This window comes from Pinus tabuliformis, chromosome 5_1 (genome assembly GCF_031772625.1).
Source record: "Pinus tabuliformis cultivar Carrire ecotype Pingquan chromosome 5_1, CPIR1, whole genome shotgun sequence".
Taxonomy (NCBI): Eukaryota; Viridiplantae; Streptophyta; class Pinopsida; order Pinales; family Pinaceae; genus Pinus; species Pinus tabuliformis.
Window position 1 is genome coordinate 156,376,752 of NC_142305.1, and position 25,963 is coordinate 156,402,714.

General features: G+C 38.2%; 1 protein-coding gene across 1 annotated transcript in view; it reads left to right on the forward strand.

Annotated features, from left to right (window-relative positions):
- Positions 1–25,963, forward strand: part of LOC149163902 (putative apyrase 2) — a 452,574-nt gene that overhangs the window by 299,271 nt on the left and 127,340 nt on the right. The window contains exon 6 of the mRNA XM_089430833.1: positions 19,810–19,901. Within this exon, the coding sequence (XP_089286959.1) occupies positions 19,810–19,901 (92 nt within the window). The remainder of the gene's footprint in view (positions 1–19,809; positions 19,902–25,963) is intronic.

Consider the following 25,963-nt stretch of genomic DNA (forward strand, 5'->3'; position numbering starts at 1 on the left):
CAGCCAGTGCACGCATGACCTTCTGAGTTGCATCCTTTCGCTTCTGTGCAGTAGATCTCTCTGCACCTTAGCTTGTTCCCACATCAAGCGTTGTGGGTTTGCACCACTCTATTGGCCAATACCCCACAATTTCTTGCACATCCATCTCGGATACCAAATAAGGAAACTAATGCCATGTGTGCTTTGGGTCCTTCCGCACTATGATTGACACACTGTGGAAATCGGCCTTGAACTTTGCGTAGGCCATCAATTGTTCGAACAAGATTGGGGACAACCTTGGCCTCTGATTAATCACCATTCAAAGGTCCATCTCCATCAGGATCCAGAAAATCTTTGACTCCTTGACTCGTGTTGGATCCTTTGTAGACCACAATGAGGCGAATCGCGCTGCCTTGGGTAAATCTTCCCTATGTGGGGGAAATTGATTGTCCTTCGGAAACCTCAAAGAAACTGACACAATAGAAAATAAAATCCAAGAATAATGAAATGGCTTGCTTTCTTCTTGGGCTTCTCGGTAGTTCGCGAGGAACTCCTAGCATAGATACTTTGTCCAATTGTATTAGACGCCCTTCACACACTGTGCTGCAAGTGACACTACCTGTGCTAGAACTTCATCTGTTCGACACTTCCTCATGATTTTTCCTGCAAGAATATGGGCAACGAACTATACTTCCTAAGCTTGAATTGAGAGGATAGAGTATGCGCGTGACCTTTTAACAAGGCCATACTCTTTCTTCATTTTATCCACCAAGTATTTTTCATTGGTTTTCCATCCTAACTCCTTAGTAGGGTCTTCTCCTTTGTAAGGCAACTTTGTTATCCTATGGATCAACATGTCCATAATCAGGATGGTCTCCCCAAGCCACAGATACCCATCGTTCACCAGCGCAAGTTGCTGGCGCACATACACTGTGTTGATAGTTGAGCGATGATAATGTGACACATAGAGCATGTGTAGCAGCCCCACTTGCTCAACGCTGCGGACCCACTTCATGGGCTCCAACTGTGTAACCCTCATTTCTTCATAATATATCTTTGTCATATATTTGTTGGTTGCTAAATGCGGGAACCTCTCATGGTCCACGAGGTCCCAGTCCTCCATTTTCAGTACTGGAATGCGCGCTAACCTAGGACCTTCAAATTCCACCTGTTCAGGCAACAGGGGTGTCGAAACTGTGAATTTCCTGGAATTGGGATCCTTGGTTACTTTGGTTCTTCCCTTCCGTAGAGGGATATACTCAGGAAGCCTTGAGATAGGCCCAATCTCTTTGACATCTACTTATTTTACACCCTCCTCTTCTAAATCCACCACTTTCTCTAGTTGTTTGTCTTTTTTCTCCTTCTTCCGCACTTCCAGATTCTTCCTTGGTGACATTCTGACTGGAATTGGCTTCTTTTCCTTTTATTTTGTGGCTGATTTATTTTCTTTTGTGGCTGGTTGCTTCGCTTTTGCGGCTGATTACTTTGGCCTCGATGACCTCGGCACGGTAGGCACAGGGGTTGTAGCTTCCATACTTGATATCTCAGGGCCCGTTACATCGGAAACATTAGCTTCAAAACTCACGACTTCGGCGGGGTTGGTGGCAGTGATTTGTTGGAGAATGGCCTTTTGGTTCCATGTAGGTAAGGAAAAAAATGCTGGGCTTGCCACAAAATCCTCCCAGAATTGACGACTCATAAACTTCAGACAACAAATCGCCCAGACAAGTCTCAGAATGCAAAGTGTTCTTTGGTGGTCCAACATGCGAGATTTATAGGGATTTTTGAATTCAAATCCGACCATTCCCCCCAAATTCTGATAAATAACTACATCTTTGGCCACATATCCCCAAATATTTTTTTCATAAATAGCACCTACCCACTCCTCTTAACTAATTTTTGGCCATCAAATCATGAATAGTAACCTCAACGGTTACTTTTGGACCCACCTGCGCGACATCCTCCTCCATGGCACAACTCATGCAACGCAGCTTCACCTGTCGCACCCCTGTCATCCATCACACAGCCTCTCTTCCATGTTTTTCCCTTAGTCAGGTAGTGTACCGTTTATGGTCCCACAATCCCTTGCAACTGCCTGGATTACTGAGACTATCCTGCTTCCATATAGTCATCGCGCAGGGGCAGGATCCCCTGTGTATAACTTCAATCTACTTCCGTTCACTTTTCCAGGGAATGGTTCCCCATTTAGCTTCGTGAGCTGAACTGCACCACCATATGTGATCTCCCTAATAACATATGGTCCCAATCAATGCATTTGAAATTTTTTGGGAAACTTCATGAAATTTCTATCATATAATAACACCAAATCATCTATCTTGAATGTGCGCAACTTAATATGCTGATCATGCCATTCTTTCTCGCGTTCCTTTTGTACTTGCTGGTGAAATCCTGCAAGGAAGCGATCTTCTTCTAACTCCATGATCTGCGCGAGCCATTCCTCCAAGGTCTCGCGGTCCGCCATCTTTGTCAATGCTACAATCCGTAAACTAGGCACAATATACTCCATCGGCATGACTGCTTCAATTCCATAGACCAACCTGAACAACATTTGTCCTATCAACTTCTTACAGGTCGTCCTATAAGCCCATAACACAACAAGTATGCACATGTCCCAGTCATTCCTCTGCGTGTTGCATACCTTTGTCAATGCATGCTCCAAGATCTTATTAAAAGATTCCACCATTCCATTCGCCTGTGGGTGATAGGGCGTGCTCTTCTGATGATATACCTGAAATTCTTCCAACATCGCGCTGATCATTTCATTTAGGAAATGCGTACCCCTATCACTCATCAAAATCTTAGGACACCCAAACCTTGTTAAGACATACTTGAAGAGAAACTTCGCAGTAGTGGCTGTTGTAAAATCCTTCACTGGTTGCGCTTCTGCCCACCTGGTTAAATACTCAGTTGTAGTAATGATATACCGCACACCCGTCTTCTTTTTTGTTGGTTGTATGGGGCCTATAAAGTCAATGGCCCATTTCTCAAATACCTGCAATGAAACTTGGGGATTTAAAGACAATTCATCCCTTCGCGAAGGCTTCCCTGTCCTTTCGCAAGCATTGCACGCCTTGCAGTATGCCTTAGAATCCTTGTGTAATGTTGGCCACCATAACCCAGCGTGCAAGATCTTCTGCGCGGTCGCTTTCCCTACATAGTGACCTCCTTCCACTCCTCCATGGGCTTCACCTAGGGTACTAGCGTGCTCAAACTCCTGAACATACCTTCGCAGTATCTCATCCGATCCCATCTTATACAAATGACCCGCAATTACCGAAAAATATGCAGCGCGTATTACTAACTCCTTCTTTTGTTGAGTGGAATAACCTTTTGGGGTTGTTCTAGTCGTTAAGAAATGAATAATATCGGCAAAATGATCACACGTGATGCGTACTACAAAGCGCTACGCGTCGAGCAATCCTTCCTCCAGGCTTCTTGGTTCCTCCCATTTTTCAATCCTTGATAGATGGTCTGGGACTGCATTTAGCCTTCTAGGCTTCATAATCACCTCAAAGTCATACTCCGGAATAATAGTAACCATCGACAGATCTTCCCCCCCAACATAGGCTTATTAACTAGGTATTTCAGTGCAGAGTGATTCGTATACATTTTGAACTGTCTTCCTAACAAATAATGTCTGAATTTCAGCGACGCGTAGACCATTGCCAACCCGTCATGCTTTGTAGTGGAGTAATTCTTCTCAGCTTTGGATAACTTTATGCTCGTGAAAAATATCGGATGATCAATCTCTCCCTCTCCTGCCTGTGTTAATACTGCTCCTAGCGCAATACATGAGGCATCAACATGCACATGAAACTCCTTTTTCCAGTCTGGAAACACCAAGATATGCACTGTCACCATCTTCTCCTTCAAGACATCCAAGCTGCGTTGACAATCTTCATCCTAGAAAAACATCGCATCCTTCTTTAAAAATTTCTCCATTGGTGCGGTTATCTGGGAATACGCCTTGATAAATTTCCTATAGTACCCACTGTGTCCCAATTTCATGTGCAGTTGTTTCACGTTCCTAGGAGGTTCCAAGTTCACAATTATGACGATCTTTGCAGGGTCCACTGTCAATCCCTACTTACACACAACATGGCCAAGCAAAATCCCAAAAGGCACACAGAATATACATTTCTTTAAGTTCAGCGCGATCTAATATCTTTGACATGTATCCAACATGAGGCACAGATTCGCAACATGTCGCTTTACCAACTCGAACACGGTTTAGTCATCTAAATATACTTCCAAGAACTTATGAATAAATTATTTGAACACTGCAATCACTACTCGGGAAAAGATTGCATGCACGTTCTTCAATCCAAATGGCATAATTGTATATTGGAAGTAACCCCACTCGGTCGCGAAGGTTGTTTTGCTTCGATCCTCTGGCGTGATCTTTATTTGATGATAACCCGAAAATCCATCAGTGAACAAATACACTTCTTGTTCGCCAACATTCTCTAATACTTCGTCAGTAAATGGTGTCGGAAATGGGTCATGCACATAGGCGTCATTCAGCTTCCTTAGATCTATACATATGCGGATTTCTCGCTTCTGTTTATTTTCTTGGACTACCATTGGGCTTACCCAATCAGATTATTCTACAAGTTCAATAATGCTAGCTTCTAGCATCTTATCCAGTTCTAGGCACACCTTTTCCTTATACTTTGGATTCAATCGATAAGCTTGCTGCTTAATAGGCTTCACATCCGGTTTCAATGCAATCTTCATAACACCTAAATCTCAGACATCCCTTTCAAATCTGAAAACTTCGTGGGAAATAAGTCCTGGTACTTGCGCAATAGCTCAGCTACCTTATCAACCATATCTTCATCCTAATAATCTCCTTTCTTTGCGAACTTGGGTTCTTATTCAGACCCAATGTTTACCTGTCGAGTTTTTAGAGGCTCTGATATATTTGGGTTCGCTACTTCGGTCCTTTGATGTCGCGCTGTCCTTCAGTTTTAGGAATGGTAATATTCTGCGGATTTTCCTCTTCTTCAACAGTCACATTATAGCATTCCAACGCGTGACGCAACTGTGTACTCCAATCTGGCTGAGTCCATTCTACCAGTTCCTTCGACGTTGAATATCACTGTTTTTATTTCTTGTAGTGCTTCATCAATACTATCAAACCCATCCTCAAAGCTCAAGGTTAATAGAAAACTCTCCCTTAAAAAGTCCCATTCAACAGTCCCATGGCGAAGCTCTGTCTCCAAATACTAGTTCAATGGGATCGTATCTATCGTATGACAGAGTATATGCACCCATTCTTGTTGTGGTTTTGTTCCTAGGCCTTAGTCCATTGGGCCAAATGATCGTGTGGATCATCCTTCTCACTGTATTTTTCTATCATTTTAGTATTAGCATACCCAAACCTTAACTTCATCATTTTTTTGTATTTTCACCATCCTACAAAGTTTTCTTTGTGCATACCCCACCAACGGTCAGGCATAGCACGCAGCACCAATTCTAATGCTTGGAATCAATGTTTTTCCGGTACTTCCCTTTGAAATTCATCTAAAAATAGTTCCACCTCAGTCAACCCACCATAATGTGGAAAGTTTCTTACCTTAGTCAAAACAAACTTTAGCAACTTGCTCATCATGTTGCAGCGGAGTGTAGATACTTCATGCAGCCTATTCTTCCAGTTTTCAAGCTCTTCATCTGAATCTGAGGCGTAGGAGCTATCCTTGTCCCATGTGATTCGTCCATCTACTGTAGGATTGGTCCAATCCTCATCTCACACTGTTATTTTGTATATCTGATTGAGATCATCGTCACTTTCGACATAGTCGTGCATAGGTTCAGTGTAACACGTTCCTTCTGCAAGGTATAATGGCACTACGACCCTGAGTGACTTCTTCTCAAATGACATCTTTCGCTTCTTCAAGTTGATTACTCCCTTCAAAGAAATAGTCCAGTCAATTCCTAGTAGCGCGGGGTATGGGTTACTGTCATCCACTATCTCAATGACCTCGAAGTCAGCCAACGCACTTGCACCCTCAATGTCCACTATTACACCACATAAGCACCCCATTGGGATAATCTTCCACTGATTTTCCATGCACAACTGAATAGGAGACCACTGCAGTGCATGTCTCCCCATCCTCTCCCATGTTTGATTATACAAGACATTCGCATCAGACCCCAGATCCAAGATTACTTGGTCCATTTCATATTCACCTATCTTCATGGTTAGCCTCATCTCACGCTTCATTCGTGCCTTATGCTTATCAATCTTTCTTATGGTGTGTTGTTTAGTAGGGGTCTTTTCCTTAGTGGCAAATTTGTCTATTAAGTCTTGCAAGCCTTCGACTTCTTTTTGGTCGCAAAATAACTTCATACAAGTCTTCAAAATGTAGCTAGTATTGAAGGATCTACTTCTTGCGACGCATTAGTCTCCAACATTTTCTCCTGACTTCCTGAGGTGGAGGCCTCAATGAAGTTCTTCTTTGCTTCCAAGAAATTTTCTTTAGCGCGATTCAAATCAAAGTCGACTTCCTTCTCAGTAGCCTTGCGTACCCATTCGTCTTCCTCAGGCTGCTTACCTTTATCTACACCAGTCGTTATACCACTTCTCAACATAATGTTTATGTTATGATCCTCTTTGCGGGGCTCAGGCCTCTTCATCTGAATGTTCTGTGTAGGTTGTTGGGGCTATGCCTTCTTTTCTTGCATTTTTTCCATAAGGGCTGGGCATTCCTATATGACATGATAAAACTGTCGACAACACTGACATGAGTGATTCATGGGGTTCGTACAATCTCGCGCGAAGTGCCCTGCTTCGCCACAGTTATAGAATATTATCTTCCCATGCCCTCGCCCTGGTGCAACACCTCTTCCTCGTCCTCATCCTTGGAATCCTCCGCGCACTGCTCCTGTGCCCTGATCCTGAGGCCGGTTCTCTGCCTGCATTCTGTAGGTAGGGGTTCTATCCATCATTAGCTCATAACTCCTACAATGGTGCTCGTCGTGTCCTACAGACTTATAGAAATTTCAAAATAACTGCTGAGGGGTCTGTACAAACTTTTGCAATAGATGGCAGTTATCTGTATCATGTTGTCCTGTAACTTGACAAATAGCACACCACAGCGCAATTACCGCACTCATCCCAACATTATTCTCCGGCTTTAGGGGTACAAGCCCCCCCCCATAATATAATTCTAAAAGGCCGGGAAATGGTCCTTATTATGTTCATGACTCTTACATTTCAGACACCAGATCTCAGTGCGCACCTCAGGCTGAGCTTCCATTCCTTTCTTCAAGCTCTGCAACTCCAAGTGTAGGCTTTCCAACTGCAAATGAATCTGTTACACTCCAAGGTTCATATCCTAAATAGGCGATGCATCCAACCTCATTGCGATTTCCAAGGCTTCTGCTTGTGTTCTATTTTCTGTTGTGATAGAGGTATTCTTAAGTGTGGCAAGAGTGATGCTATAAACCAGTCGCAATGCTGGGTATCTGAGATTTTCATATTAGCATGCCCGATCAAGAATTTCAACCTCTAATCAAAATCCCAAGGTGTCTCATCGACCTTAGGTCAGATTTATTTAAATTAAATTATTGACTATGCCCCTGACTTAGGCTTGCTGAACTCCTTGTTCAAAGCTAGCTGGGTATCTGCCAATGATGTGTTGGGCTAGTCAGTGCAATACTTGATACACCATGTTAACATGCGGTCTTGTAAGGTTGTAACCATTTGCGCTTTCTTAATATTATTGTTTGTAATCTGCTGTTCTGTCCAAACAACATCTGCGACAAACCAAAACTGTTCTAGATCTTGCTTCCTGTTCCTTTAAAGATCAACATCTTCATTGCGTTCGCCATGTTGAATGGTGGAAATGGAGGTGGAGTGGTTGAAGGCATAGGTGTAGGTGTATGAGGTGGAGGTGGAGGCGGAGTGGATGGATGAGGTATCCTTAGAATACCCTGCATTATTAATTGAACTGCACTTGGTGGCGTAGTCAACACCATCCCTTCGTCGTCGCTTGAAGGGGGTTCAATGAGCGAACTATATTTTGGGCTAGATCCTCCATTTCTTCGAAAGAATCTCCCACTTTGCGTAGCCCCAAATAACAAGGTAACTGCATAACCCTCTTTTCACATAACAACATTTTAATCCAAGTCTTCAGTGATTTCAAATACTTACCTCACGGTCCTTTAAAGATCCTTCGCTCCGCTTCGCTATAATTGATATTCATATTGATTGCGAAATATGTCACAAAACTGCCCAATGTGCGATCAACCCAGTGATCCACAACCCACACGATATTACTTTCAGATGCTTCCAATCGTCACACCAATTACAGTGTCCACACTATAGGACCTTCGAGCCTCCACATCCCTTGACTATCGACGAATTTAGACAACCCTTGGTATAGTTCTTCAGGGAAGAAACAAAAGAATGCGCTGGTCTCTTCCATGTACAAAAATCTTTGCAACCACTACTCCTTGGATAATTTAGGGTTCCTGTTCTCTTGAGCCGCGAACACACACGATTTTTCGATCAATCCACTTATCAATCTCTTTCTTCATAGGAAACCATTTAGCGCAGATCTGTTAGATAGATCCTGGTCCCAGAAACATAACCAGTTGTTGGCTTAAGGGGCTTGACCTAGGTTTAGAGTTATTCACACCAACCAACAAAACCCTAAGTGCCATCCCTTTCGGCAACAACCTACATAGCGTAGGTTGCAGTCTCACCCAAAGCAGTATTGGGGGATGCTAGAACTAGGTTTCCGCATCCAAGGACATGTGATAAACGGTTCTTAGGCTCTGACAGTTCAGATCTGCCTTCATGCAGATCGGTACGTTCTTGAGCTATTCACTATAACTAAGTTAAAATGGCTTCCAGATCTCCTGAAAGGTCTATGATCAATCTTTGTTGACCTTAAACAGATGATTTATCTACTTTCATGCATCAATAAACAACCCTAGATCTGAGTTCGCACAGATCTATCCAATTCATCAGAAAACATAATAGAAATATATTTTAACTTCATGAAAGTAGATAACTACTCATATCATGCATCATTAAGATAGATTCAGTGATTTCGCGCAACATTCATTCATTATTTCATAAAACCATATCATTAAGCGACAAAATATAACATAAACAGATTCGACAGAAATGCATAATAATTCTTCAAAATCAATCTTTATTGATCTTCAATGTTCATATTACATACTCTTCTACCCTGCGCACTCAACTACAGGGGTTTGCGCACTCAGTTGCAGACTTACCAAGGCCTCCTGCGCACTCAGCCACAAGATCCTTCCCCTTCTCGCCTAAGTACAGGGAGTAGAGCCTTCTTGCCTTAGCACTCACCCAAAACAATTCCTATCTTGACTTAGCTTACTTCTCTCCCATTAAGATACCTCTAAGACTCGCTATGACTCGAATATATAGAATTTTCAATACAATACCATGGTCTGCATACCATGGGTGAGTCTCAAAATCGACTTAGCTATCTATCCAAATAAGGGGCTAAGGCCCCTTTTACTTTTATCTATCTGCGTGCTCCGCACCCACATTTCATGGAGACTTTACATCTTTTACAAAAAATTATACAAAATTTGTGTTAACTAACCCCAAAAATAACCTTAGGGACCCTATCCCAATAGAGCACATAAACCTGTGAATTTGGGGAGGCATGCATGCAAGAATGATAAGAGGTGGTAATGCTTGTTGGACTCCCTTGTAACCCTTATGGGTACCCCTTTGAGTAGTAGCACATTAGACAGAACCGCGCACAGACTGCACTTCCATGTACCTTTGAATATATCGGAAGCCCCCCTTAGGGTAACAAAAAACATAACCTTAGATAAGTCGTTTGTAATATTGCTGCTACACTACACAGAGAACAACACTCGTGGATATTACATGCACGTACAATAGGGTAGTCGGGTAGTACGACTAAGGGTATGATCGATCCTCCTTAGTTAGCACTCTGAAAGATTGGGCCGAGTGCTACTATTGGACACCTGCGTATATCATGATCTCTAGCACTTGACACTCCTTTGTGACCATAGTTCCCTCAACTATCTGAATATTTCCCCCTACCTTTGCGTCCTTATCACATCCAATAGTTTGGGTTCGACCGGATGATGTCCAGATCAAATCTAACAACTAGGGTTCTATCCAAGATAAGCAAATCAGATTCAACAATTGGGGTTTTCACAAAACTAATCAGACCCATTGTGCAGGGAGGGTTTTTATTGCTATAGTCTAGATCAGATTGTCATAGAACATTTTGTAGTGCCAATGCTTTGGGGTTTCTTCTGTTGCTGCCTAGCCCTGATTTTTGCAGGATATTTGACAATATCAAGAATTTTGGACTTCGACCACCATCATATTGATTCATTGGGAGTAAAAATATTGATCAACTGAGAGCAAAAAAAGTCTGGGGCCATCAAAAGACACTTACAAGAGACCTAGCACATAATATTCATGACAATGAGATGATCATAGTGGTACCATTCACATGTAAGCCCCCAGTTTTCATGCGGTCCCAAATTTTTCCAACACGACTTCAAGTGACCCACATCACTATATTCCTGAGATTTCCCTCTTTCCAACCATACTAATCTTAAGTAATCTCAAAATTTGATCGGGGCTAGTGTATGCGGTACTAGGTCTCAGGTTATGGTTGTGGATAAGGTTGAGGAGAAAGTCAAAGCACTCGAGAAAAAATTCAATAACTTCTAGACATCCCTTAGTGACATAATGACACAAGTATTGGACGTCTCGTGAACCCATGAGGGAAGAACACAATGTTGAAACACATGTAGAAGGAGAATCCAACCATCACATTCATTTCCATGGTGGTCACAAATATTTGAGCCACCGAACACCCAAGCTGGACATGTAAATATTTTATGGCTCTAACCTAACAATATGGGTGGCACAACTGGAACAATATTTCCACCTTAATAATATTTGGGATGATGACGCTATTCTACACATGGGAGCTCTTTACTTGGACCAAGAGCGATGTCAGTGGTGGTAGTGGCATCATAAATGCTATCCAGGGAGGCCAACTTGGAACATGTTCTCAGAATCCATTTGTGACTGCTTTGATCAAGAATCTCACTTTCTAAGTCGTCTCACTAAGCCCAGGAACACGGGTACAATATGAAACTACATTGCAGCCTTTGAATGATTACCCATCCTGACTGAAAGACTAGGAGATGCCTTTTACTTGGAATGTTTCATCAGTGGCCTAAACAAATCCATCCAAGCCCATGTCAGAATGCATCACCCAACTACTTGGTTGGAAGCACGCAACGCGGCCTTAGAGGTAGAAGTCGCTTTAAATGCCCAATCCATTCATCCGAATTTCATAGCATAGGCACATCCCACCTTGACTATGGGCCCCATCCAAACTCTTAAGGTTCAAAACGTGTCGCCAACAAAAATGGTTGAAAGGAGGAAACAAGGACTCTGTTACTACTATGATGAAAAATACTCCCCGGGACATAAATGCAAGGAATCATAATTATTCCAAATCAGAGCTACCAAAAATAACTTTGCCGATGTAAATGCATCAACTGAAGTACCTAAGGAGAAAGAGGGTGAACCCATAAAACCCCTGACACTGATACTACCGCTACGCTAGATGAGCCAGTTATCTCACTCCATGCCCTGGCTAGCATTTCTTCTTCCCAGACTCTCAAAATCTGAGGTTTTCTTAAACATCAACCAATAGTGGTGTTGATTGATAGTGGCAACACACATAACTTTGTCCATAAGAGAGTAGTAGAAGTCATTCATTGTTTTGTCAGGGCAATATCTAATTTCCAAGTCCTTATCGCTGATGGGGGGACCATGAAATGTGAAGGACACTGTGAAAATATTAAGCTTCAAATGGGGGATTATCACCTCAAAACCCACATGTTTTCCATTGAAATGGGCGGTTGTGACATTGTCCTTGGTGCTAAATGGCTCTGCACACTAGGCCCTATCACAATGGACTTCCAGGAGTTATATATGAGATTTAAGCAGAACGACCACACTCATACACTATGGGGACTCTAGGCAGGTGCTCCTACTATCATCAACTCACATTGAATGGAGAAGATTTTAAAAAAGAGCCATCATGAGATAGTAGCACAATTTAATGCCATCCATGCTATTAAATCCACTCCTCCTAACATTCGTCCTAATATGCATTTGGTATTTGATCGCCAACAGCATGTCTTTGACAAACCTAATGAGCTCCCACCCTCTAGGGTGAACATGATCATAACATTCGTTTTCTCCCGAGTACCCAACCGCCAAATGTATGCCCTTATCAATATCCTTTTGCACAAAATAATGAATTTGAAAAAATCATCAATGAACTCGTCAAAGTCAGTGTTATTTGTCCCAACACCAACCCTTATTCATCTCTAGTGGTCATGGTTTTAAAGAAAGATGATGAATGGCGCATGTGTTCCGACTTTAGGGCCCTTAACAAGCTCACTATCAAGGAAAAATTTCCTATTCCAGTAGTTGATGATCTGCTTGATGAACTGCATGGTACTAATTTTTTTACCAAGGTAGATCTCTGCTCGGGCTATCACCAAATACAGATGAAGAAGTTTACATTCCCAAGACAAGATTATGAACTCATGAAGGCCATTATGAATTCCTAGTCATGCCATTTGATCTTTGTAATGCCCCATCAACTTTTTAGAGCCTCATGAACCACCTTCTTAAACCATATCTTAGAAAATTCATCTTGGTCATTTTTTTATGACATTCTCATCTACAACATAACATAGGACACACACCTTCAACATGTTGACCGGGTATTGCAACTGCTCCAAGGTCACAAATTATTTGTCAAATTATCTAAGTGTTCCTTTGGCATGGAAGAAGTAGACTATTTGGGACACATTTTGGGTTGTGAGGGAGTGAGGGTTGATCCAAAAATGATTCAGGTAACGCAATATTGGCCCCAACCAAAAACCTTGAAGAGTTTGAGGGAATTCTTGGGTCTCACGGGCTATTATCACAAATTTGTCAGCAATTATGGACACACTACCAAACCCCTTACTGATCTTCTCAAGAAAAAAATCATTTCTTTGGACTGACGCAACTTAGCAAGAATTCTTGGCTCTCAAACATGCCATGTGCTCCACTCCAGTGTTGGCCTTACCAAACTTCACATAACCTTTTTTTATTGAATGTGATGCTTCAGGTACGAGCATGGTGCAATATTAATGCAAGAAGGTAGACCATTGGCTTTCACAGTCAACAACTCAATGGAAAACATCTGGGTCAATCTACATACGTTAAAGAAATGATGACCATCTTACATGCAGTAGACACTTGGCGACCATACTTATTGGGGCATTGTTTCCAAATCCATACTGACCATCATGGCCTAAAATATTTCCTAGAGCAACATTTATTGTTGCCACAACAAAATAAATGGCTCACAAAAATGCTGGAATATGATTATTAGATAATTTATAAGAATGGGCATGGAAATGTAGTGGTCGATACCTTATCACTCCAATTTGAGGAATATGGCACCTTGTTATCCCTCTCTCTACCCATACCACATTGGATTGAAGCAAACCGTCATGACTGGTTCTCCCACCCCTCTCTATTTTAGCTCATTAATAGATTACGCGGAGATCCTATTTCATCATAGGATTACTCTTGGAAGGATGAGATTCTTTGCTGTAAGGATCAGGTAGTGCTAGCCTCTACCTCGACCCTCAAACCCCACATCTTGGAAGAGCTGCACTCCTCTCCAGTTACTGGACATTCAAGCTTTCAGAAGACTTATGCATGAGCACACTGCTCTTTCTTTTGGACCGACATGAAGTATGGCATTCCTACTTTTGTAGTTGAATGCAAAGTATGCGAACACAACAAAGGGGAAACGGTCAAGCTACAGAGAACCTTACAAACCTTGCCACTCCCTACTTCCGTCTAGACGAATGTTTCCATGGATTTCATTACAAGTCTCCCAAAGTTAGGCAACAAATTTTTGATCATGATGGCTGTTGACAAACTTTCCAAATATTCTCATTTTTGTGCTCTACCACACCCTTTTACCCCATCATTGGTGGCTCAGGTTTTCATGAACCAAATATTCAAACTACATGGCATGTTGATTTCCATTTTGTTCAATCGAGATCCCACTTTCACCAACAATTTTTGGCGAGAACTTTTCAAGCTATAGGGAATGCAACTCCAACTGAGTACAACTAACATCCCCAAACCAATGGTCAAACGGAAGCAGTCAAAAAATGTTTGGAGACCTATTTGCGGTGCTTCACTGGTACATTGGTTGGCTTTAGCTAAATGCTGGTATAATACTAAATATCATGAAGTGACCAAGATGACACCATATGAGGCAGTGTATGACAAATTCCCACCTTACCAGCTTCTTATATCAACGAATCTCCCAAGGTATAGGCAGTTGATTAGCTCTTGCAAAACCGTACCATGTGATTGCTCATCTCAAAGATAATCTACATCAAGCTCAGAATCAAATGAAGCAACAGGATGACCAACACTGTTCAAAGAGGTCATTTCAAGTAGGTGACCAAGTGTTCCTGCGACTCCAACCTTATAAGAAAACCTCTCTCAAAGAAAAGGGTTGCCATAAACTAGCACCAAAATTCTATGGGCCTTGTCATGTACTTCACGTTATGGAACAATTGCTTACAAACTAGCCCTTTGACTATTTCAAAAATCCACCCAGTCTTCCATGTATCCATCCTCAAGAAAGTTGCGGGGATCAATTGCAAAGTTTAAACAAGTTTGCCAGAATTGGATAAGGAATGTTCACTTTGGATCCGACTCGAACAGGTCCTCGATACTCGCGAAAGATATCTCTGCGTCTGTACGGTCAAAGAAGTCCTCATCAAGTTGAAAGACACCTCTCCAGAAGATGTGACATGGGAAACATCCACTATTGTTCAACAATTTTTGCAGCTTCATCCTTTAGGACAAGGCTTATTTTGATCGGGGAGGGTATGTTAGGGTCCAACCCTAACCCCTTTATTCATGTAATAAGCCCAAGAGGCCTTGTCAGAGTCATAGTTAGTTAGTTGAGTGAATAAAACCTGTAAGTGATTATCTGCATTAATAATAATTGTAAGTGGTTGACCTGCATTATAGAAAATGGACCACAATTAATTATAAATGGGTCATAGCTAATAAATAAAGTAGTTAACCCGTGTTGTGCAAGGGACCACTAGTAGTTAGGGTTTTGGATGTCATAAAGCTATAAATAGTCTTAGATAGCAAGGGAAGAAGAATGGAGTTTTATTGTAATTGAGCTCTGCTTTGTTGGAGGTTTCCCCCTTGAAGAGGCAAGTGAACATTGTATTCTTCTTTTGAATAATAAAATATCTTTGCAACTTGTCTCAATTCATGTGATATTTCTATGCTTATGGAAATCTTGTTTCGTATTTCTGGCATTTTGTTATTCTCGCAAGTCTAGTGCATAACATGGTCTTTTACGACCATTAACCATTCCAAGTCAGCATTGGGAGGACGTCTCAATGGATTTTATCACTTGTCTACCCAAGTTTGAAGGAAAGAGTGTCATCATGGTAGTATTTGATAAACTTACCAAGTATGCACACTTTTGTGCACTATCTTATCCTTTCAAATCCAATACAATTTCTACTGCATTTTTGGAAACAGTTCAAAAGTTACATGGAAGCCCAAAGATTATTGTAAGTGACAGAGATCCCATTTTCACTAGAAATTTTTGGACAAAATTATTTTCTTGTTTTGGTACTCAATTGGCTCATAGCTTGTCTTATCATCCTCAATCTGATGGGAAAATTGAGATAGTGAACAAATGTTTGGAAGGAAATATTCATTTATTTATACTCAATAAACAAACACAATAGGTCAAGTGGTTATCTTTGGTAGAATGGTGGTATAACACTTCCTTCCATACCACAACAAAAATGACCCCATTTATGGTGCTTTATGGATATCATCCACCATCAATAACATCATATCTAAGGGATAATTCTAAGGTTCAAGCACTGGAAGATCATATTGAGCATCAACAATAAGTTCTCCAAATTTTAAAGGATAATCTGACTCTAGCACAAAATTGAATGAAGCAACAAGAAGATTAACATCACAACGAATTTTTTTTTGACATGGCCAATCGGATATTTTTACGGCTACAACCATACAAACAAATGTCACTCAAGAAAGCTAAGAAGGATAATAAATTATCACCCAAATATTATGGCGCTTATAAGGTATTGCAAAATACTGGTACTATGGCATACAAATTTGAGCTACCTGCATCTTCACGAATACACTCAGTTTTCCATGTTTCCTGTTTGAAGAAGGTTATAGGTGACAAGCTTCCAGTTCAAACTATATTGCCACAACTTGATGAGGAAGGAAAAATCATATTGAAGCCTGAAGCAATAATGAAAACAAAAATCCGAAAACTACGAAATCTATCAATTTTAGAGTATTTCATTAAGTGGAAGAACTTACCCGCTGAAGATTCTACATGAGAGGATGAATATTTTATAAAAAATCATCCAGAATTACTCAAGCATTGAGGACAACACTTTTCTGAAGGACAGGGGCATGTTAGGTCCCTATAATACTATTGTAGCCCCCATCTTATTATTATCGTGCTCCATAGAGAACCACTATTGTTATTGATGTGGCCCATAGAAGCCCACTATTATTATTGTGTACCCTTACATTATTATTTTCATGTAGCCCATAATTATATTTTGACCCTTTAGACTCCCATATAGACCAAGTAGGTCTTGTTATTTAAATCATCCAAAATTGTTCATTCATGTGATGTAAAATGAGGTTGCCCCCTCGAAGAGTCTTATTATCAAGTCATTGATCTATCTTTTCTTCTATTTTTGTGATATGGTTACATAACACAAGGCCTCACACAGTTTTGTAACCTTAGGCTTACAATGCCGGTGAATGTTGCGCTAGAAAAAATTATGTACCGTTGTTGACAAGAGGGCTAACATGTACTATAGTTTTGAGACGAAAATGACCTTCTATTATGTGACTTGCAGATTTATAATCATGGTGTCCTAAGATATCCATGATACAACTAATAAAAAAAGGTCATGGAGGTTTTGGTGTTGGACCCAAGTTGACTTTGTAAATAGTAAGTCCCAAATGGGTTTGGGAGCTATGAACCCAAATGAATGCACCTTAAGTGATCATGTGCCCAAGTTGAAGAGTGCACTCTTAAATGGACCATAAGTTTAAGGAATGTCCCAAATGGGCACCCTAAAGGATGACAATGAATCAAATTGGTGACAACCATGGATTGGATATGAAAGGAGAACATGGACCTAGGTAACCTACCCAATTTCTAGAGATCCCAATTATGAGGTCCCATGTGTAGGTTAGGGTGAGATACTCTATGAATCCAATCCATCACATTACAACCATAGTTGAGAGGTATTGTGATATCATTTGGCAAGTCACATATGAATACAACACATGACTGGACCACACAAAGTACCTTTTAGTGGGTAAGTCTATGTGAGTACCGAAATACGAATCTCTAATGCTACATTCCTCTCCCCCCTTGTAATTTCTATCGATGAGATGGGAACAATAGCAAGTTGCAAGGAAGGAGAGATGTAAGCAAGTGGATAGGAGTAATTCAAGGGTCATTCTAGTGTAGGCTAGTATGTCAATATTGCGAGTGTATTATCCTAGTTTTGACTCATTTGAATGTTTTTGATTGAGTATCAAATAATTGGATATAATGGTGGGAATCAAGTTATATAAGATGACCCATGTGTAAATTATGTAAATACATTGTATGAATTCTTAATGTGGAGCTCAAAGCCAATTTTAACAAGTGAATTCCTAGATATGTATCTTTGATGAATATGCTTTCTATATTCCTTGAGGTAGGTTTCCCATGGTATTCTCTAGCATGCAAATATTAGTTTCAAAATTAATATAAATGTTCAAGCCTTAAGTTTAGCATTGAGAGCATGAGAGGGACTATGAGTAAAATAAAGGGGAAGAGGAAAGTGGAGGAAAAATAATCCTAAGTTTCATAAGTTATCTAAGTCCCCTAATTCTCATCTTTTCACCATGTGCCTTATTAAAAATCCTAACCACAAATCATTGAGTGTACGTGGTGGTTGGTGAGAAAGTCCACAAACAATTATGAGAGCAGGGGGGTTGAGTACAAGTCCTAAGAAGTGTAAGAGAATTCATCCTAATAGGAAGTTTAACCTCCATTTTTTCTGATCCCTCTCTACATGGAAATTTGAAGGGATTTGTTTAGGGGTGGACATTGAGAATTCTCATGGATTGAATTTGGTCATTCAATTATTCCATTTGCTCATGTTTTTCCATGCTACACACTTTAGACCTTCTCATATAGGACACTGTAATTCAACCCTTTAAGTGACCAAGGGGACTCAAGGAAGGGAAGGTGGTGAACCAGAGAAAGAGAGACTTTCGTAAGTCATGATTATGGCAGTATAAACTTACTAAAAATCAAGGGACTCTATCTCTCATCTTCGTATCTTACTTGTATGGGAGAAAGATGACTTTGAGATGAATTTCTTGGTAGCGGTTGAATGGGAGCTATAAAAGTAGCATGATCATATTCATCCTTCTCATAGCTTGAAAATCATGAATGCATACATATGCACAAAAACATTTGAGAGAGAGAGAGAGAGGCAGAGAGCCCCAAGTTAGGATTCATTGTTCCTTTTCCATGATTAAGTGTAATCATCATTATGTTTATGATTGAGCGAAAGAATTTTGTTATCTAAAATAAAACCAAAATTTGTTAATGAAAAAAAAAACTTTGTTAATAAAACATTGTTATTTCAAAGGTACATTAATAATTAAATAATAATTAGATAATAAAAAACTATGCAAATAAGTGATCACTTAACTTTATATAAAGTGACCAATTTTAATTAATAACATGATTTACCCATTAGAGGATTTTATATTAAATGTATACCATAAAAATGAAAATGAAAATTTTGCTTCAAATAATAATCATTTAATCCTGATAATATTAAAAAAGAAAAATTAAAACACCACATACAATATAAACTATAAACTGGTTTGAGCTATAAATTTCAAAGTATTTAACCTAAATTTGATTAGTAGTATTTCAAAGATATAAATTATTTATTAATGATGGAGTTTCTAATTCATAACATTTTATTATACTTTAACCTAAATTTGATTAGTAGTATTTCAAAGATATAAATGATTTATTAATGATGGAGTTTCTAATTCATAACATTTTATTATATTTTAACCTAAATATTTATTAATGATGGAGTTTCTAATTCATAACATTTTAGTATATTTTAACCTAAATTTGATTAGTAGTATTTCAAAGATATAAATGATTTATTAATGATGGAGTTTCTAATTCATAACCTTTTATATAATAAAATATCGAAAAATATAAAAATAAAGTTTATAATATAAAGTAGGTTGATTTTTTTTTTTTTTAAATAAAAAAAAGTGTAAATTAAAATATATTATATTTAAAATATACCTATATATAATTGTTTATCCTGTTTTAAAGAATAAGTGAGGGAATAAGTGAGGGTGCTGTTGTTTTTTTTAAACAATCCTAACAAACACACCAAAACACATTAGTGTGGAGAATAATAATAGAAAGGAACAAAAAAAACGTAAATACATATTTTTTATCCTCTTTGAAAACCTCTTTAATAAGATCCGAAATAAGATTACATTTTAAAATTATTCTAAAAATTGTTTATATATTATAATAATACGCTTCATAAGATACTTACTCTGGTATAAAATTACAGCTATTTGAACTATGGTCTGCTTGCGGCTCGTGCAAAGATTCTAAATATTACATTGGACAAAGCTTCTCCCTGCATTTTAAAAGGTTATAATGGTATGTACAGATTATATTTCGCTTATTTTATTTTGAGTTTTTTTTTTTAGTTTTTCAAGCTTCATAGGTCGGATATTTGAATTTTGAATTTCTCATTTAATATGTATTAATTTATAACATGATAATTACTAATTTAGCTGTCTTCAATATGCATATCTGACATCAATTTATTTAATAATTTTATTTATTTATTTATTTAATAAATTATTATAATATAACGGTTAAAGATGTATTTTTTAGTTTATTAAAAATATTATTTATATATATTATAAGTAAAAATGAGTGTTTATATATATTAAGTATTTTATATTATTTTTAAAAAGATATATTTAGCAAATCTTCATGAGATATTAGTCTAATGCTTGGGAAACCACCGGAAACCACATCAATAGTATATGTTCAAAATCTTAACCTTGCATATCGTATATGTTATAAGTTTGTCATTTAAATTATAAGTAAAATTAAAGAAAATTGTATGTCAAAAATTTACAACCATAGATATAATAGTGCCATGATTTATAGGAGATTCCATCTAAATTGGTGGAAGAGTTTCATTGTCATCATCAAAGGAGGTGAAGATAAGGTTTGCTAATTTCTTGGCCAACACATAAGCCTTTTTACCCAACTTGTCCATTTTATCCATTTCTTGTTGAGTGTCCACACGATTTGTGAAGACACTTCACATGAGAGTTTTGACGTGCCAATACACTGATTGTTCGCATATAAGAAGATTGACAAGCCTGAGTGGAATTTCCGATCTCATAGATCCAATTCTTGGTGTCTCTATTGACTTGATGATTCTTGATATATCTACGAGTTTGACGAACTTCATCATCTACCTTAGAGAGAGTTCTGCAAACCTCCTCAGGGATAATTTCCATAAATTCGGCCATGGAATGACATACTACAAGTTGTTCATGAAGATGAGTAGATGAGGGAAGTTGAGAATCAAGGTCGACAAGAGGAACAACTTTTCCTTTTCTGCCACCTCTAGATCTTGTAGAAATATGTCGTCGAGCCATGAAGATGGGAGAGTGGGAGAAGAAGATACTAGAAGCAGAAACATAGTGAGAAAAATAAAAGTTGGCACCTAGGGAAGAGCACCCAATGGAGATAAGGGAGGTCCTATTTAATAGATTGACCCAATATGGGGAAAAGAAACTAGAGAGGAATCTCCAAGAAATTTGAGAAAACCCAAAACAATCACCAATAGACAGGAAGGATTGAGTGTCGAACAAATGGCCATGCTGAGGAGAGTGGGTTAGGTAACAGATCGGAAAAATGGCCCAATCACTATAAAAAGGCCTACAGAAGGAAATAAAACCCCAAAATTGCTAAAATAAAACAACATGCAGAAGATAGGAATAAGGGAACTTGCAATTAAAAAGTTAGAAAACACTGAAAAAACCACTTAATTGAACTTGGAGCTTGAAGCTTTCTATCTTCTAACTAAGACTCCCATAACTAAGCTTGAGAGTAGGGGCATTGCTACTACGTGTCCTGAATTGGGTTGATGACCCAATTCTCCTAGCTAACCAAAGCTCTAAATAAAGGGAATGCATGTGAAAGTGCCATAAAAGTTGGAGGGGGTATAGAAGATTATAGATACATTGCATATTAGCCCAACATACACAGGCATTCGATGAGCTAAAAGGTAGACTATAAACTAGTTGTGCCACCCTTTGTCATGATAAGCCACCATCGTCACTGTTAGCACCTTGCTTACATTTACAGAAAATTCAAAATTCTTTATAGGAGTTGACTCTATCTTTATTTGGTTCCATGACTTTGAAAATTGAAGAGAAAGTCATGTTACACATTTTTGAAGTAATTTGAGCTATAAGGCATATTAAATTTTTTGGATAAGAGAGATACCCTTGAGGTTTTGTGTTCTTCAATGGTCATTTCAAATATTAAATAAAAATGAAACCAAGTTTCATGACCAAAGGCATTGTAATTTTCGTTTTATATAGGTGCTACGAAATCATTTTTCAGTGCCTATAGGTGCACTACGAAATAATTTTTTGACGCCTACAACAACACTTTGTTTTTCTCTCTTTTAGCCACCATGTTCAAGCAGAGTTTCAGAATAGTTGGAAATGAATTCTTGAAAACCAAAAGAGGTTTTCTGCGAGAATGGACCAGTTTGCAAAAACCTCTTTCAGTTTTTACACATCTATCACATTTTAGGCGACACGAAGGAATATTTGGAGCTTATTTTTCAAAAATTTGCGATTTTTATTTTTTATTTTTAGAAAAACGCTGAATCAACTTTCAGTTGGAGATCCACCTCATAAATTCGACTTGACAACAAACTAAAGATGGGTGAGGAGGTTTTTAGATCCATTTCTTTTGGATCTTGGTAGGATATGTATATATTTTTAGTATTTTGTATTAAAAACTTTCCAGAAATTGTGGATCTCAAAACTTGTGTAATTTTTGTATAAATTAGAGGAACTATAATAGATCAGGGTCAGGATTTTGAGAAGTGGAAACTATTGTGTATGTAACTTAAACTTTTCTTTTTTAATCTAAGTGGCCATGATCAGAATAATTTAGCAGTTGAACCAAGAATTCTTGTGTTCATGTTTTCCAGTCAGTGTTCTAAGTACTTGTTTTTCTTTCTCTGTTCTCATCAAATGTTTTTCTTTTGTGTATTTGAATGAAGATATATAAGATAGAATTCATGTTCCATGCTCTTTTTTAATTGACATTCAAGTATCACCATTCTCTCTAAAGTTTAAACATAATTCATCCTTGTTAGATGCTCTGTTTTGATGGGTTGTTTTCTCTTTTCTACCACCATACTCAACGATATCTTTATTTAAGAAACCATCAACTACCTTGCTCCTGTATGTTAAGTGACTATCACCAGCATATTAACACCTTATAGATTGATTTTCAGATTTATTTGATTCCATTTCCCAATGGATTGTCTCTCTCATTCCCAACCAAACACTTTTTCAACACCAGTCAACTAAAGATCTAGCCATTGCATGAAGTACATATTCAGTTGCTGAGGTGACACTAGGTGATTGAGCTGTAAGAGAGAGCCCTCTATGGGTTGGAAGGGCTAGCCTCTAACCTAAAAGTTCAGTTGAAAAGGTTACCTTAGTAGTTTTCTTTCACAACGAAGAAAATCTCTTGAGTGATAACATCTTGGCATCATTGCTTGGGAACAAAGGTTGAATCTTCCCTAGGAAAGAATGACAAAGATACAGATCTAATCATTGATGGTGAAAAGGGATAAGATATAACCAAGATGTGTATCATTCACCCGATGACTCCAATTTCAGAAGAATATAGAGCTTGAAACTTTCATGGCGACTCCACTGTCCGAAGAATCCATAGCATAAAGAGTTTCCTGGTGACTCCACTGTTTTTAAAATGGATTCCATGGACGCTTACAAATATCAAGGTATGCTCCTATGAATCATGCTCATATTCTTGGCTTTCCAAATCCTATTCCTTGTATATATTGGCAAACATACATGCCAAGATTCAAAGATCAAGAACGAGATGATGGTGCATTTCATTTAGTTAAGTTTCATATGCATATACATAGACTTGGTATTGAATTGCATGAAGATTGCTTGATGAAGATGTTTATGGCAACCTTATAAGGATTGGCAAGATCATGGTATGAAGGTTTACCATATGCTAGCATATATTCCTTGAAAGATTTCCATGTAGTTTTTTGTAAGAATTATAAGGAAAGTTACCCATTTATAGTGTTGGTTGAAAATTTATGTGGAAATTTTGAAAGTCTGTTTCAACACTAGAGAATTGATATTAATGATGAAGACCTGATAGATGATGAGATTAGAGAAGCCCTGATCAAAATTTCTTCTCATCAGGAAGAGCTAGTAAAGCCTAGCTTCCATGATACTCAGGGAAACTACCAACAAACAATAGCTTCTCCCTTAGCTAAAAATGAAATAGATCAACATCTTGATGTAGAGATTCATGTTCCTTCTTCTGAAGATGTTCAGATTTTATGTGATCAAGATACAATTGAGGACAACTAATCAAACTATTTTTCAGCTCATTCATTTCCAGAGTCTTTGATTCATGGAGAAACTTACGAAAATCAGATCCCTGAAATTGTATGTATGGAAACTCTAGGCAATGAATCAATTCATGATGATAATAACCCACAGTTGCAAGAAAATAATGAAGAAGAGCAGGATGTTTTAGATACCTTGGATGTTGCATAATCTATTCATGTTGTTACATCTATTGAAATGACATATTCATAAGTGTTTAAAGGCCAAAATGACATCCTTGATGAATCACATGAAAAACCAACTTTTGATGTTTCTGATTAATATGACGTGGCTTTTATTTTTGAATCCTTTCAAGAGTGTACAAAATCTTTCTCCGATGTGAATGATGAGAGTAAAGAACAACTTGATGCCATATTATTTGAGGGTGATCAACTTCATCACACTTAGAAACCAATAGGTAATCATGAAGAATACACTTATCTGTTTGTTGACCATAAAGAAAGCTAGTCATTCATGTTTTGAAAGACCCTCTAGCCAACCTATTGGAATCATCAATGAAGCTATATCCTATTTTCGTCATCAATACAAAGGTTGGATTCAAGTTGCAGTTTGAGTTGCCAGTGCTCATATTTTTCCTTTTTTTACTTGAAGTCAGTGAAAGCAAAATTCTATCTAATAGCTATATTTGCTTTCGTAATTACATTGGAGTTGATATCACTTGATTTTGCATTATTTTTCGGCAACTTAGAATAGGTTGGTGTGTGAATAAGCTCATAGTTGAGCATCATTTTCAACAATCTTTAGTTCAATTTTCTGTATACGTTTTCAGATTGCGGTGATAGTATTTTTAGTAGTGTAGAGTTTGGTTTCCAGTTCCAGTTTTGTTTCCAGTTGAATGTTTTGGAAAAAGAATGATATAAGTACATCTTGTAGGTTGTTGGTATCATAGCTTGGGAACAACCCAACGGATTAGGAAATTGGTCTTCGAGTTCTTTGCCGCCTCATAGGGAGGACAACATCCCCATTGGAGCACATTGTTAGCACCTTGTTTACATTTCTAGAAAATTCAAAATTGTTTGCAGGAGTTGACTCTGTCTTGATTTGGTTCACTTTGAAAACTAAAGAGAAATTCATGTTAAGAATTTTTGAAGTAATGTGAGCGATAAGGCAAATTAATTTTTTTAGAAAATAGAGATACCTTGAGGTTTTGTGTTCATCAATGGTCATTTCAAATGTTAAATAAAAATCAAACCAAGTTTCATGACCAAAGGCACTATAATTTTAATTTTATAGAGGTGCTATGAGATCATTTTTCAATGCCTACAGGTGTGTTATGAAATAATTTTTCACTGCCTACAACAACACTTTGTTTTTCATTGTTTCAGTCACCATGTCCAAGAGGAGTTTCCAAATAGTTGGAAATAAATTCCTGAAAAGAAAAAGAGGTTTTTTGTGCAAATGGACCAATTTACAAAAACCTCTTTCAGTTTTTACACATCTATCACGATTTAGGTGTTACGAAGGAATATTTGGAGCCTATTTTTCAGAAATTCGGCCAAATTAATTTTTTCTATGTTCAGAAAAATGGCCAATCAACTTTCAGTTGGAGAGACACCTCATCAATTCAACATGACAACAAACTCAAGATGGATGAGGAGGTTTTCAGATCTATTTATTTTGGATCTTGGTAGGATATGTATATATTTTTAGTATTTTGTGTTAAAAACTTTCCAGAAAATGTGGATCTCAAAACTTGTGTAATTTTTGTAAAAATTAGAGGAATTGTAATAGATTGGGGTTGATATTTTTAGAAGTGGAGACTATTGTGTATGTAACTTAAACTTTGCATTGTTGATTTAAGTGACCAAGAGAGATAGAAAAGAGAGAAAAGAGAGATCAACTCACAAAAACCAGCTCACAAAAAGACAGAAAAGAGAGATCAATGCCTTCAAAATAAGCCTCTTTGAGGTGGAAACTTCCTTTACATTACATAAATAAATAATTCTTGAATGATACAAATGACAAGACCTCATTTCGATATATAGGAGTCTAAGG